Here is a 14,580-nt window from a genome sequence, read left to right on the forward strand (position 1 = left end):
CCTTTACAAACAGAATTACAGGACATTCTACACATTTCTCTAACATATCAAAATTGGTTGGTGATCATAAAAGTCATTTTCAATTCGACAGTTTTCTTCGTATTTCAAGAATGATATTTTTGACAACATTGAAAAATTGTTATCTAAAGCAATGTATATATATAATTTCAATAATACAAAAGTTAATTATTAAATTCTACAGTTCAGGAATAAATCATATTCATAAACAACAAATTATTATACAGAATGATCTGGCACTATTTCAAGACAAGTAATGACATAAAATTAAATTAAATTCTTTCTGGAATAGAGAGACACAAGTTATTAATTTTGTATGTTGCTACATGATGTATTACGACTTGAACACAAACAAGAATACGGAAAGAACACATGGACCACCTAAGGGAGCAAATACGTTTCTTGAAAATCCAAAGTGAGGGACTTTCATAGGTTATCTTGGAAAAATAAAAATGGTTTGCCGGGATCAAGAGGCAATAGAAAGATGCCAAATATAGTCCTCTCATACAATCAAGCAATGAAGATAGTAGGAATATTTGACCTTTAATATATATATATATATATCTACACTGACTGGAGAGGGAACTCTATTACTGGTCGTGTATACGTAAGTGTTCCATATCAATCAAGTCTCCAACCAGAGAAGGTAGAATATCCGTAACCGACATCTGTACTAATTATTGTCCAGTGTCCGGTTGTATGCCCCATACGTATGAAGACATGGTCACCCTCGTTCAGAGAAAGTACAACTAAGGACGATGACTGGTGAAAATCGCCGACATCAGTTGTATCTGAAAACGAGGCTCCTCTAACAACACCGTTCACCTCCAGGAGGGTGTGGTATTCTTGATGGGTGCCCGAGATTATCGTCCATGTTAGAACGTAAGTACCAGTCTCTGGAACTGTGTAGAGTCCGTCACTCGGGCTGTAACCGTTGCCATGGTCAAGCGTCTCGTCATCGTATACTATTATCGCATCTTCTGCATAAACTCTGTTTCCAGAAATGGCAGTATGGAACGCTATTGTCTGGGTCCCTGACGGCGGGGCAACACCTATAATTCAAAATATAAAACAAGCACCCGTGTTCTTGCCTAGTCACTTGATTTCAGTGTCATCATCTGTGTTTGTATAAACTTAAAAAATAAATTTTTGATTACCGTGCGATATGTTATGTTGATACTTAATAATCAAAGTTGCACGTTTATTATTTTTTTAATCTTGTTGCTATATTAGATGACTTACGACTTTGTCTTGATCTCGAAAACTTCTCCACTGGCACGTTCTCGGATTCATCATTGTCCACAAGAGATTGGGAGAAGGGAGTTGTTTTTGAAGGAAGTCTGTTTCCTTGAGTTTTATTTTCGAGAGATTTTGACCAGTTTTGCGTTTTGCGATGAGTGGTCTTGTTGATGGTACTGTAATATTGTTCCAAGTTATTTGTGTCAGATGTCGACCATTCCGTTTCTGATTTCCCATGGTGTCGTGTGTCATGTTTCTCTGTAATCTGATTCGCAATCACAATTTTTTCTAAGTCTGACACTCGTTCAACAAGTTTATCAATAATAGCATCCCTTTGTAGTATTGACTTTTCGTGCAACGTTATTTGAGATTCAAGTTTGTCCACAACTTTGTCTTTTTCAGCCAACACACGTTCTATTCCTTCAATCTTCTGAGAAACAAAGGAAACAAGATCGTGCCAGGCTTGTGGATGAGTGATAGAGTCGGAATCCTTTCCATTGTCAATATCTATATTTTTTCCACTAACACTAAAATCAACAGATACACATATGACTAGAACGAACGTCACAAGCATTGCTGCCATCTCGTCAGCTACATAAACACTGATCGACTTGATAAAAGTCTTATCTTGGTTGACATCAGACCCCGATAATCATATACAGTGGAGATAGTGACTACAATATACATATGTTTAGTTGTTAGATAAAGACGTGACCGGATTAAATTAGATCATTACTAAGCTTGACATCGCAGCCAATGAAAGCCTTGGAGTTCATCTTTGGTAATGGCAAGAATGATGATCCATTATAGAAATTCACTGGCAAACGCAGTTTTTAACGTCTGATTAGGTCAATTACCTGGGATGAAGCCTTGTGATTAGTTAAAGAAGTAATACACAATGAATGGAAGTCAGATAAGGATTTAATGGAACCATATCTACAATGTTAACCTTTAAGCAGTGTTCGTGTCCAATGCTCCGAAATTCTCGTGTTTATTCATCTACTTGCGTGATGTCAAACGCAACGTTTAATTCACTTTTTTGTTTTGTTTATTTATTTTTTAACGGGAAAATAGAAGAAAAAAAAGTTTAATATAACTTTCCACTTCAGCTACTAAGCCTTTTTTCTTTTGCTTTTTCAATTAAGAAGTTATCACTGTAATAACTTCAGTATCTAAAGCTACATTTTTAAGACTACACCTACACAAGCAAAAAGACTGGTATTCTTGGCAAGTTGTCTACTGATGACGTCATTCGATGTCTTAGACGGTCTAAGGGACGCAACTCACAAATGGTAAAAAAAATTGGTCACACAATGAAGTAAGAAATATTAAAGACTGTAGTGTTATACTCTCAGTTAGGTCAACATCAGTTGCATACTGCATGTTTTTATTTAATTTTTGTTTATTATTATCATAGAGAACTGCAAATCGATGTTTGCAGCGACACGTTGATATCACTTCTCCTATTATGAACAACTTTCGACGGATAACTTAATTTAATGAATGCATGCATCGTAAACATAAACGATATAGTAACATTTATTGCAACTAGATATATCTGATTAACATAAAAGTGAGGGGGCAGTATTATCTCAAATCATGTAATTTCAAATCACAGATTGGCGATATTCACATTCTGTTCCGTGTCGGAATATTGGCTAGAGTGAATCCTAGAAGTTGCTATTATCTAGTACGAGTTGTTTCCCCTACACGAACAATTTGACTCGGATCAAAAATGGCTGGGAGCCGACAGCTGCAGACAAGGAAAAAAAACGCCTGGCACTTAACGCTGATAAGGTTAAAAGCTAATACTTGCATAAATTATTTGATGGAAAAGCAGCAAAACCCAGATTTTGAAGCATAAGAAATACATTGGCCATTTTTTGGATGCAAATTTATGGGACGTATTATATATAACATCAATCTTTTTATCCAGGAATATAGGGGTTCAGTCAAAGATCGCCCTCACCCCCTACCAATCTGACTGAACCCCTATATTCCTGTAGGGGGTCACTAGCAAACTACATAACTAATAAAATGTGACAGCAACCAAATCATGTTTTTTATGTCGTTGAAATTCAAATCGTACTTGAACAATTCTGGGTGAGCCTGCTAGACTGCTAGGTCGATACTTGCATAAATCATGATATTTAGCATAAGAAATACATTCCATTGGCTGCAAATTTATGACAGCATCAATCTTTTTATCCCAGATCGAAAGATCGGAGGTATATTGCTTTTGTGTTGTCTGTTTGTCTGTCTGTTGTCAACTTATACATTGTCCATAACTAATGCACCGTAAGAGGTAGGGCTTTCATATTTGCATGTGGGTTCCTTGTGGCAAGACAAGTTTTGATGTCCCACTTCAGAAGTTTGTTGCAACCGGGGGCATAGTGTTTCATAAACACATCTTGTTTTCTTTTTAAAACAATTTTTTTAATATCCTGTTGATGTCATGCCACAGTACAGTACTCTTAAATAATACAAGAATGTCATCTTGTCAATATTATCTTTAGTGGGTATATTTTACAACTGATTAAAAAAACTATGATATACATGTATATTGAGCAAGTTATAGGTAAATGGATACAGCCTTTGAAATAACAAGTGATAGGTATGTCTAGACATAGCGTTAAGAACAAGTATTATTCATTACAATGGTCCCTGGTTTATGAGTCAAAATGGAGTATTCCATTGATCCACCGAGTAAGGCGAGGTATCGGTAGTGATGGGTAGGCCATATCAAGGGCTATAACTCTTCCAACCTTCCAGATATTTTCATTTCAATCTTAAAATCGCATTGTGAATAGATCGCGTTGTTTGCATCAAGTTAACATATAAATTCGATGAGCTATGTCCGTCCTTTATTGGACCTAATATCATATGAACATACAAGATACCTTTTGCATTTACCTTCTAAAATCTGTAATGATATACTCAAGAAAAATATGTGTTGGCGGGTAACTCAAAACTTATAGAAAATTGTATATCTATGTGTCCATGTCGTATACATAAATAACACCTTTAACACCTGAATTTGTCTTGACTTAAAATAAACCCCACAAGTCTGTAAAGATCTGCTGATTCAAACGCCTTTTGTACCTGTGCGAACCCATAATGAACTTCAATATTTTCCAAGCTTAAAGATTTATGAAATTAAGGTGGCCAAAAATTCTAAAATTTAACTTTGCTCCGGTGATAATTTTTTGAAAGGTTATTTTTTAGAGTAACATAGCAGCACACACAAACGTGTTACGATACTTTTCTGTTCATTCAACAGGCGCCAGAACCTGTTCTAAACATTGATTAAATACTCAAAGTTGAGTTTTTTTTTTTTTTTTTTTTTTAAATACAGGCATGTGCTCCACACAACCAGGATTAATGTGTTCCTAGTCTGAGATTTGTGGTGATATTTCCTGTAATTTATCAAACTTCTACCACACACTTCCCGAGTTTATTCAAGAGAAATTTTCATAGAACGTTAACATTCTTGACGCTGCTAACCAAATCATGACAACAACTACCCCGTCCCAAATTAGCATCAAGCAAAAATCATACAAGAGGTCAAATGAAACGTTGCAGTTAAGCTTACTGGTATACGAAACAAAAGCTTGATGGACATTCCAAAATTCCACGATCTTTGGCCGATATGAAGTTTGAGGAAGCAGCTATTTTATAAATTATTACAAGTCCTTTCATATTTTGAAATATCATTCTGCAATCTTTTGTTTTCCAGTAAAGCATTCCGTATGTTTCGAACGTGCCAAGAACGTGCCTTGAACGTGGCAATTCTCGGTCACCTACCCTTTATGACGTTGTAATTGTTTGCTGATCTGCAAATTTGCCCGAGGTTCACTGGCTGTAACCTCTGACACACGAGAAAAGACATCTGACGAGTAACGAATTCCGGCTGGCTCGTGATCAAAGGCTACTATTGTTTCCCAGATGGAGAATGCTTTTGAATGACAAAACAATGAGGCAATAGGTTATGTCATAACGTGTGTGTTATATATCTAAACGTGTGCGTTATATATCTACGGGTATTATCACTGAAGTCCAGGTGGTAATGGTATTCTAATAATCCTTTATGTTTTTACAATAGTTCACAGTAGTCTATTATCAGTGGTTTTGTCACGTAGTACCCTTCTCTTACCTTTATTTGTATCTGTATCGAGTGACACTTAAAGCCCAAATAGCACAATACAAACTAGAACGTGGAGAATTAACATCAATAAAGGCGTTTGATCACTTGTATATGATGTATCAAACAGGACGCTTGTATCAGATGACTGGAATAAGAAGCTTGTATCAGATGACTGGAATCGGACGCTTGTATACAATGTATTGAACAGGACGCTTGTATCTGACAACTGGAATGGGACGATTGTATACGATGTATTGAACAGGATGCTTGTATCTGACAACTGAAATGGGACGCTTGTATACGATGTATTGAACAGGACGCTTGTATCAGACAACTGGAATGGGGCTATTGTATTAGACAACTGGAATGGGGCGCTTGTATCAGACAACTGGAATGGGACGCTTGTATCAGAGGACTGGAATGGGACGCTTGTATACGATGTATTGAACAGGACGCTTGTATCAGACAACTGGAATGGGACGATTGTATACGATGTATTGAACAGGACGCTTGTATCAGACAACTGGAATGGGACGCTTGTATACGATGTATTAAACAGAACGCTTGAATCTCACGACTGGAATGGGACGTTTGTATACGATGTATGGTACTGGAGTTTGTATCTAGACAACTGGAATGGGACGCTTGTATACGATGTATTGAACAGGACGCTTGTATCTGACAACTGGAATGGGACGCTTGTATACGATGTATTGAACAGGACGCTTGTATCTGACAACTGGAATGGGACGCTTGTATACGATGTATTGAACAGGACGCTTGTATCTGACAACTGGAATGGGACGCTTGTATACGATGTATTGAACAGGACGCTTGTATCAGACAACTGAAATGGGACGCTTGTATACGATGTATTGAACAGGACGCTTGTATCAGACAACTGGAATGGGGCTATTGTATTAGACAACTGGAATGGGGCGCTTGTATCAGAGGACGGGAATGGGACGCTTGTATACGATGTATTGAACAGGACGCTTGTATCAGACGACTAGAATGGGACGCTTGTATTAGACAACTGGAAGGGGACGCTTGTATTAGACGACTGGAATGGGACGCTTGCATACGATGTATTGAACAGGACGCTTGTATCAGACGATTATAATGGGACGCTTGTATACGATGTATTGAACAGGACGCCTTGTATCAGACGATTATAATGGGACGCTTGTATTAGACGATTATAATGGGACGCTTGTATTAGACAACTGGAACGGGACGCTTGTATCAGACAACTGGAATGGGACGCTTGTATACGATGTATTGAGTAGAACGGTTGTATAACTACGCATCAAACAACATGCATGCATAGTCCGGATGGTGATAGAGATGGTCGGTTTGGACACTTGAATAACGTCGCCGCATAGTGTTTGAATACAGAAACGTACGGATCAGGACGTGTTAAAGTAATATGTTCACAAATAGTAAGGTGATAATGTAATGTTACGTGTGCGTCAGGAAATGTGATTGATAAGATAATTATATGTATATCGCGAGATGTATAAATAATGTTATAGACAATATATATAAATATAGATATCTCGAGATACATGAATTTTCAAGAGAAAAAAAAACCAACTTCATTTGCCCTTCAAAACCATAGTTAGATGGTGTGATGTCCAGACTAGAACCATCCTATACAAACATATCTGCTTCAGTCTAACCATAGTTAGATGGTGTGACGTTCAGGATAGAATCTGCTTCAGTCTAACCATAGTTAGATGGTGTGACGTTCAGGCTATAACGATCCTTTATAAACATATCTGCTTCAGTCTAACCATAGTTAGATGGTGTGATATCCAGACTAGAACGATACTTTACAAACAACCAGTCTTACCAAAATAATATTATTTTGACATGTTGAGATTTTCACTTATTCCTTCATTCCTTTAAAATTAATCTTATTCACTTGAAATACCTTCCGTGCTATCTTTCGGCCAAATCAGCGTGGATGTTTACCTTCAATCTATTTAAGTTATTGGATTTGTTGTTTGGAGAGTTTGTGACTCTAGGCAGATTTAAGGTCACTATTTCTTGTTTAATTGGTGGTGGGTGGACTTTCGTCCTCTGATGTGGGTGATTACTTACAAACACAACTATGTCAGTGCTCGCTGTAATGAATATCTCAAATCCCAGTAAACTTAACACTAAACCTAACGATCAACAGACAAGTAACTGAAGCCACTCACTTCATTACCTAGACATTAGCACAGAGTGCAAACTGAAATATCTTATTAGCGATATCTGCAAATAGGCACAAAACCAGATTTGAACCCAAACAGAATGAGCTACATAAAACGAATTCCATCTCTATCAATTTAACATTGGTCTGAGATTTTCTTAGTCGTTTTCAAAGAATTGAGAGTACGATGGGGTTATATGTAGCAACGACGTCAGGTTGTAATAGCTTATAATACACGAGGTGCGGTGTCTATATAGAGGGTACATGGTAGTTATGTGTCTATATATACAGGTGGTACATTGTAATGATGTGTCTATATATACAGGTGGTACATTGTAGTGATGTGTCTATATATACAGGTGGTACATTGTGTCTATATATAGAGGTGGTACATTGTAGTGATGTGTGTGTATATAGAGGTGGTACATTGTAGTGATGTGTGTGTATAAACAGTTGGTACATTGTAGTGATGTGTCTATATATACAGGTGGTACATTGTGTCTATATATACAGGTGGTACATTGTAATGATGGGTCTATATATACAGGTGGTACATTGTAGTGATGTGTCTATATATACAGGTGGTACATTGGTACATTGTGTCTATATATACAGGTGGTACATTGTAGTGGTGTGTCTATATATACAGGTGGTACATTGTAGTGATGTGTCTATATATACAGGTGGTACATTGTAGTGATGTGTCTATATATACAGGTGGTACATTGTAGTGATGTGTCTATATATACAGGTGGTACATTGTAGTGGTGTGTGTTGTTGTTATGGTTACAGATTGACGAACTGTGTGACGTAATGTACATATATACATGTATGTGTTATCCTTAAAATGTTTAGAATTCCCCCATTTGCATAAAAATCTAAAATATGAAATTGCTCGTCATTACTCTCCTAGATTGTAGCTATGTTTTTGACGTTATATTCCACATATCCTTATCACATTTATATATAAATGATGGTTGTCTTCCATGGCAGATATATAACACACCTTTTATTCTTCAGTTCATAAAGTGCTCGATCGGTTATTTTTACACGAAACGAAACAAAACTATTAGAATTTAGATTTGTGATGTACTTGATTATAAGCATTATTTAGAGCCGTAATTCCCGTCACGTGACTGGACCGTCATTCAAACGGAAACAATGATTCACTTCCTGTAATAGAATCTTGATTTATATAACATAGCAAATCAATAGGGACAGTGATTATATGGACTCATTTTCACAAGCCTCATTCAGTACAGACAGGTGTTACAGGGACACGTAACATATTCTACCAGTACTAAGACGCAGGGTAATATTATTACAAGTATCAATTTGTGTAGACGTCCCTGTGTTTTTGATTCCATTAGTCAATTTACACACCCATGTGTTGTTAAAACAATTTATTTATCCGAACATGAACCGACCTTCAGGACAAAGTTATTTTCTTATTTTCATTCCTGACGACATTGACGTGTATAAACAATATTTATACATGTCAATGTTCGTTACCGGGTAAACATTTCCGGCCAATGATCGAGGCTGATATATGACATCTATCGGAACAATTTTAAATATCGCGATCACGTTTGAAATAAGATAAATTGGTTTGTCCGCCTTCCCGATAAAAGCCCATTGAAAAGCCAAATTTGTTTTAACTTTCTTTTTACCGGTAAACTTGCGTTATCAGCCAATTTGCTGACATATTTGAACAAGGTGAAATGTAAAGTCGACGACCATGATAGCAAGAAAACGTGTCGGCAACGCAGCACATAGACCAAGGATTTACGAGATTTCCTGCTTGGCTATAACAAGTATTGAGCAATCAAAAGGCGATATACACACTCCTAATTTGTCAATCGAGAGAATAAAAAGGGAAATTTACGAGTTTTTCTTAAATAAACATCAAAAGATTTACGACGTTTCATTGGAAATCTACAAGATGCCTGAATATATTGTCGAGACCAAGAACACTTTATACATGATTTCGTTTGTGAAGCGGTCTACATGTTTAATGTTTTATTAATTGTCAGTAATGTTCGGTGAAGGATGGTGTTTATAACATCTTACGTTAATCGTCCTCTACTGAAGGCCAAACATATATCACACTAACGATACTCACAAAACCTGATGATAATTAAGGTCAAACAGTCGAAGACATCAAACAGACACACATGTTAACGTAACCTCCGGTTAATGATTAAAAAAATGTATTAATTTGTTTCGACATTTCCGTAATTTATCTACATAGTGGGTATCAGTATGTCAATTTAATAAATCTATTGACATTGCTGTAAGTTAAATGCATTTTTAAGAGGAGTTTCTGATAAATATTCTTGGAGTAACATCCAGGTCATAAAGGCCGAAAGGTGCAACATATGGAAGAACCACTGATTAGTTCTAAGTTAAACTCATTGAAACATTGGCAAGGAAAAGAAACATTATTTAGTAATGTAAGTATGTTGTGTTTATACGACAAAATTACCAGGGAATAAAAACAGAGTAACAGCTGGAAACGTACAGGGAGAACGAGATCAAATATGTCTTAAGGGTAGGAACAAAATCACATGTACCATAAGGTAAGAACATGATCCCTTGTACCGGAAAGGTAACAACGAGATCAGATGTACGGGAAGGGTAAGAACGAGATCCCTTGTACCGGAAGGGTAAGAACAAGATAAATTGTAACGGAGTGGTAAGAACGAGATCCCTTGTACCGGAAGGGTAAGAACGAGATCAGATGTACGGGAAGGGTTAGAACGAGATCCCTTGTACCGGAAGGGTTAGAACGAGATCCCTTGTACCGGAAGGGTAACAACGAGATCAGATGTACGGGAAGGGTTAGAACGAGATCCCTTGTACCGGAAGGGTAAGAACAAGATAAATTGTAACGGAGGGGTAAGAACAAGATCCCTTGTACCGGAAGGGTAAGAACGAGATCCCTTGTACCGGAAGGGTAAGAACAAGATAAATTGTAACGGAGGGGTAAGAACGAGATCCCTTGTACCGGAAGGGTAAGAACAAGATAAATTGTAACGGAGGGGTAAGAACAAGATCCCTTGTACCGGAAGGGTAAGAACGAGATCAGATGTACGGGAAGGGTTAGAACGAGATCCCTTGTACCGGAAGGGTAAGAACGAGATCAGATGTACGGAAGGGTAAGAACGAGATCCCTTGTACCGGAAGGGTAACAACGAGATCAGATGTACGGGAAGGGTAAGAACGAGATCCCTTGTACCAGAAAGGTAAGAACAAGATATATTGTAACGGAGGGGTAAGAACGAGATCCCTTGTACCGGAAGGGTAAGAACAAGATAAATTGTAACGGAGGGGTAAGAACGAGATCCCTTGTACCGGAAGGGTAAGAACGAGATCCCTTGTACCGGAAAGGTAACAACGAGATCAGATGTACGGGAAGGGTTAGAACGAGATCCCTTGTACCGGAAGGGTAACAACGAGATCAGATGTACGGGAAGGGTTAGAACGAGATCCCTTGTACCGGAAGGGTAAGAACAAGATAAATTGTAACGGAGGGGTAAGAACGAGATCCCTTGTACCGGAAGGGTAAGAACAAGATAAATTGTAACGGAGGGGTAAGAACGAGATCCCTTGTACCGGAAGGGTAAGAACGAGATCCCTTGTACCGGAAGGGTAAGAACAAGATAAATTGTAACGGAGGGGTAAGAACGAGATCCCTTGTACCGGAAGGGTAACAACGAGATCAGATGTACGGGAAGGGTTAGAACGAGATCCCTTGTACCGGAAGGGTAAGAACAAGATAAATTGTAACGGAGGGGTAAGAACGAGATCCCTTGTACCGGAAGGGTAAGAACAAGATAAATTGTAACGGATGGGTAAGAACGAGATCAGATGTACCGGAAGGGTAAGAACGAGATCCCTTGTACCGGAAGGGTAAGAACAAGATAAATTGTAACGGAGGGGTAAGAACGAGATCCCTTGTACCGGAAAGGTAACATTGTACGGAAGGGTTAGAACGAGATCCCTTGTACCGGAAGAGTAAGAACGAGATCCCTTGTACCGGAAAGGTAAGAACAAGATAAATTGTAACGGAGGGGTAAGAACGAGATCCCTTGTACCGGAAGGGTAACAACGAGATCAGATGTACGGGAAGGGTAAGAACGAGATCCCTTGTACCGGAAGGGTAAGAACGAGATCCCTTGTACCGGAAGAGTAAGAACGAGATCCCTTGTACCGGAAGGGTAAGAACGAGATCCATTGTACCGGAAGAGTAAGAACGAGATCCCTTGTACCGGAAAGGTAAGAACAAGATAAATTGTAACGGAGGGGTAAGAACGAGATCCCTTGTACCGGAAGGGTAACAACGAGATCAGATGTACGGGAAGGGTAAGAACGAGATCCCTTGTACCGGAAGGGTAAGAACGAGATCCCTTGTACCGGAAGAGTAAGAACGAGATCCCTTGTACCGGAAGGGTAAGAACGAGATCCCTTGTACCGGAAGAGTAAGAACGAGATCCCTTGTACCGGAAGGGTAAGAACAAGATAAATTGTAACGGAGGGGTAAGAACGAGATCCCTTGTACCGGAAGAGTAAGAACGAGATCCCTTGTACCGGAAGGGTAAGAACAAGATAAATTGTAACGGAGGGGTAAGAACGAGATCCCTTGTACCGGAAGGGTAAGAACGAGATCCCTTGTACCAGAAAGGTAAGAACAAGATAAATTGTAACGGAGGGGTAAGAACGAGATCCCTTGTACCGGAAGAGTAAGAACGAGATCCCTTGTACCGGAAGGGTAAGATCAAGCTAACTTGTAAAGGAGGGGTAAGAACGAGATCCCTTGTGCCGGAAGGGTAAGAACGAGATCCCTTGTACCGGAAGGGTAAGAACAAGATAAATTGTAACGGAGGGGTAACGGAGGGGTAATTGTAACGGAGGGGTAAGAACGAGATCCCTTGTACCGGAAGGGTAAGAACGAGATCCCTTGTACCGGAAGGGTAAGAACAAGATAAATTGTAACGGAGGGGTAAGAACAAGATCCCTTGTACCGGAAGGATAAGAACGAGATCCCTTGTACCGGAAGGGTAAGAACAAGATAAATTGTAACGGAGGGGTAAGAACGAGATCCCTTGTACCGGAAAGGTAACAACGAGATCAGATGTACGGGAAGGGTTAGAACGAGATCCCTTGTACCGGAAGGGTAAGAACAAGATAAATTGTAACGGAGGGGTAAGAACAAGATCCCTTGTGCCGGAAGGGTAAGAACAAGATAAATTGTAACGGAGGGGTAAGAACGAGATCCCTTGTACCGGAAGGGTAAGAACGAGATCCCTTGTACCGGAAGGGTAAGAACGAGATCCCTTGTACCGGAAGGGTAAGAACAAGATAAATTGTAACGGAGGGGTAAGAACGAGATCCCTTGTACCGGAAGAGTAAGAACGAGATCCCTTGTACCGGAAGGGTAAGAACAAGATAAATTGTAACGGAGGGGTAAGAACGAGATCCCTTGTACCGGAAGGGTAAGAACGAGATCCCTTGTACCGGAAGGGTAAGAACAAGATAAATTGTAACGGAGGGGTAAGAACGAGATCCCTTGTACCGGAAGGGTAAGAACGAGATCCCTTGTACCGGAAGGGTAAGAACGAGATCCCTTGTACCAGAAAGGTAAGAACAAGATAAATTGTAACGGAGGGGTAAGAACGAGATCCCTTGTACCGGAAAGGTAAGAACAAGCTAACTTGTAACGGAGGGGTAAGAACGAGATCAGATGTACCGGAAGGGTAAGAACGAGAACCCTTGTACCGGAAGGGTAAGAACAAGATAAATTGTAACGTTAAAAGAACGTGTTTAAAGTCGTCGAAATTAGATGTTGGGGAAGGGTGAGGACAAGATCAGATGTACCGGAAGGGTAAGAACGAGATCAGATGTACCGGAAGGATGAGAACGCGATCAGATGTGTCGGAAGGGTTAGTACGAGATTAGATGTACCGGAAGGGTAAAGGACTAGATCAGATGTTGGGGAAAGGATAAGAACAAGATCAGATGTACCGGAAAGGTGAGAACGAGATCAGATATTTGAAGACACCCGTCATGTTTGAATACAATGTTAAACGTTGTGAACGGAGACCCCTGTCAATGCAAATGGGAGTACCAGATATACTCATAAGGAAATATTCTATTTTTCAATGTGATTATGATGGCGACCATAAGCTTGTTTCATAGATTCATCATCCCAAGTCCCTCGGTGCTCTGTGTTGTAAAATGTTATCGTCAGCCGTCGACATCTATGACAGGCATCGTGATTTCGGGAATAAGTCACTGGATATTCGAGAATTGCAACGTGTAAAAAGATAGCTTGAGGAAGCGGAGATATTGCTCTCAATAATGGAAAATCTGGTGTGATGAAGCTAAATGGTTAGTTGTATCCCATTTCATTTGAAGAATCCGCAATGCCGTTGATTTCCAAATTTTCAAAAAACAGTGATCGATATGGTTAATGAATGTCTTGTAACTCGAGGACATCATAACATTATGTACATGTACAATATCTAAAATAGATTACTTGGTAAAATCTTTGCAGGCCTTGGACATCATTCAATAATTCATAAATAAGTGAAATAATACCAAACGTAACCAAATATATGACGAAACACTGTTTCTTACTGCCCCATATACGCTACAAAGTAAACATATGAAAAGCTTGTTTATCACGTTGGAAAGTTGTAAATTCAGAGCGGACATGAAGAGATGTCTTGTTTACTCTGATCTCTATAAACACTGATTAAACACGTATGTCTACTTGTACTGTTTACGGTTACCTTATATTTCGCTTAATTAAGATTCGAAACTCTTTCATGCTGTGCTTCCTTCCTTCCATATTTGTTTCCATTGTCGAGGTAAAACAACGCACCTTTATAGGGAAGACTGTATTTATTCAAACTACAAAGTGATATTTGGCAAGTCTCACTTCTCAAACAATCTCAGACGCGAAAGGTCGAATGAG

The 14,580-nt window shown here is 39.0% G+C and overlaps 2 protein-coding genes across 2 annotated transcripts in view; one reads left to right on the top strand and one right to left on the bottom strand.

Moving 5' to 3' along the window:
• Positions 1–639: 639 nt before the first annotated feature.
• On the bottom strand, positions 640–1,840 carry LOC132543640 (uncharacterized). The gene is made up of 2 exons (XM_060207156.1): positions 1,261–1,840; positions 640–1,070 (listed from the first exon to the last, which is right to left on the bottom strand). The coding sequence occupies exons 1-2, from the start codon at positions 1,838–1,840 to the stop codon at positions 640–642; spliced, it is 1,011 nt and encodes a 336-aa protein (XP_060063139.1).
• Positions 1,841–3,938: 2,098 nt separating this feature from the next.
• Positions 3,939–14,580, top strand: part of LOC132543641 (protein APCDD1-like) — a 39,283-nt gene continuing 28,641 nt past the window's right edge. Inside the window, exon 1 of the mRNA XM_060207157.1 lies at positions 3,939–3,963. Within this exon, the coding sequence (XP_060063140.1) occupies positions 3,939–3,963 (25 nt within the window). The remainder of the gene's footprint in view (positions 3,964–14,580) is intronic.

This window comes from Ylistrum balloti, unplaced genomic scaffold, assembly GCF_031769215.1.
Source record: "Ylistrum balloti isolate Yb309-2 unplaced genomic scaffold, AGI_CSIRO_Ybal_v1 Utg369760, whole genome shotgun sequence".
In the NCBI taxonomy this organism is placed as follows: domain Eukaryota; kingdom Metazoa; phylum Mollusca; class Bivalvia; order Pectinida; family Pectinidae; genus Ylistrum; species Ylistrum balloti.

Bases quoted from the DNA above. Each gene is read 5' to 3' on its own strand.
- LOC132543640 (XM_060207156.1), bottom strand. From the start codon at position 1,840: ATGGCAGCAATGCTTGTGACGTTCGTTCTAGTCATATGTGTATCTGTT. The intron at 1,071-1,260 runs GTAAGTCATCTA...TTTGAATTATAG, and splicing joins TTCGAGATCAAGACAAAGTC to GTGTTGCCCCGCCGTCAGGG.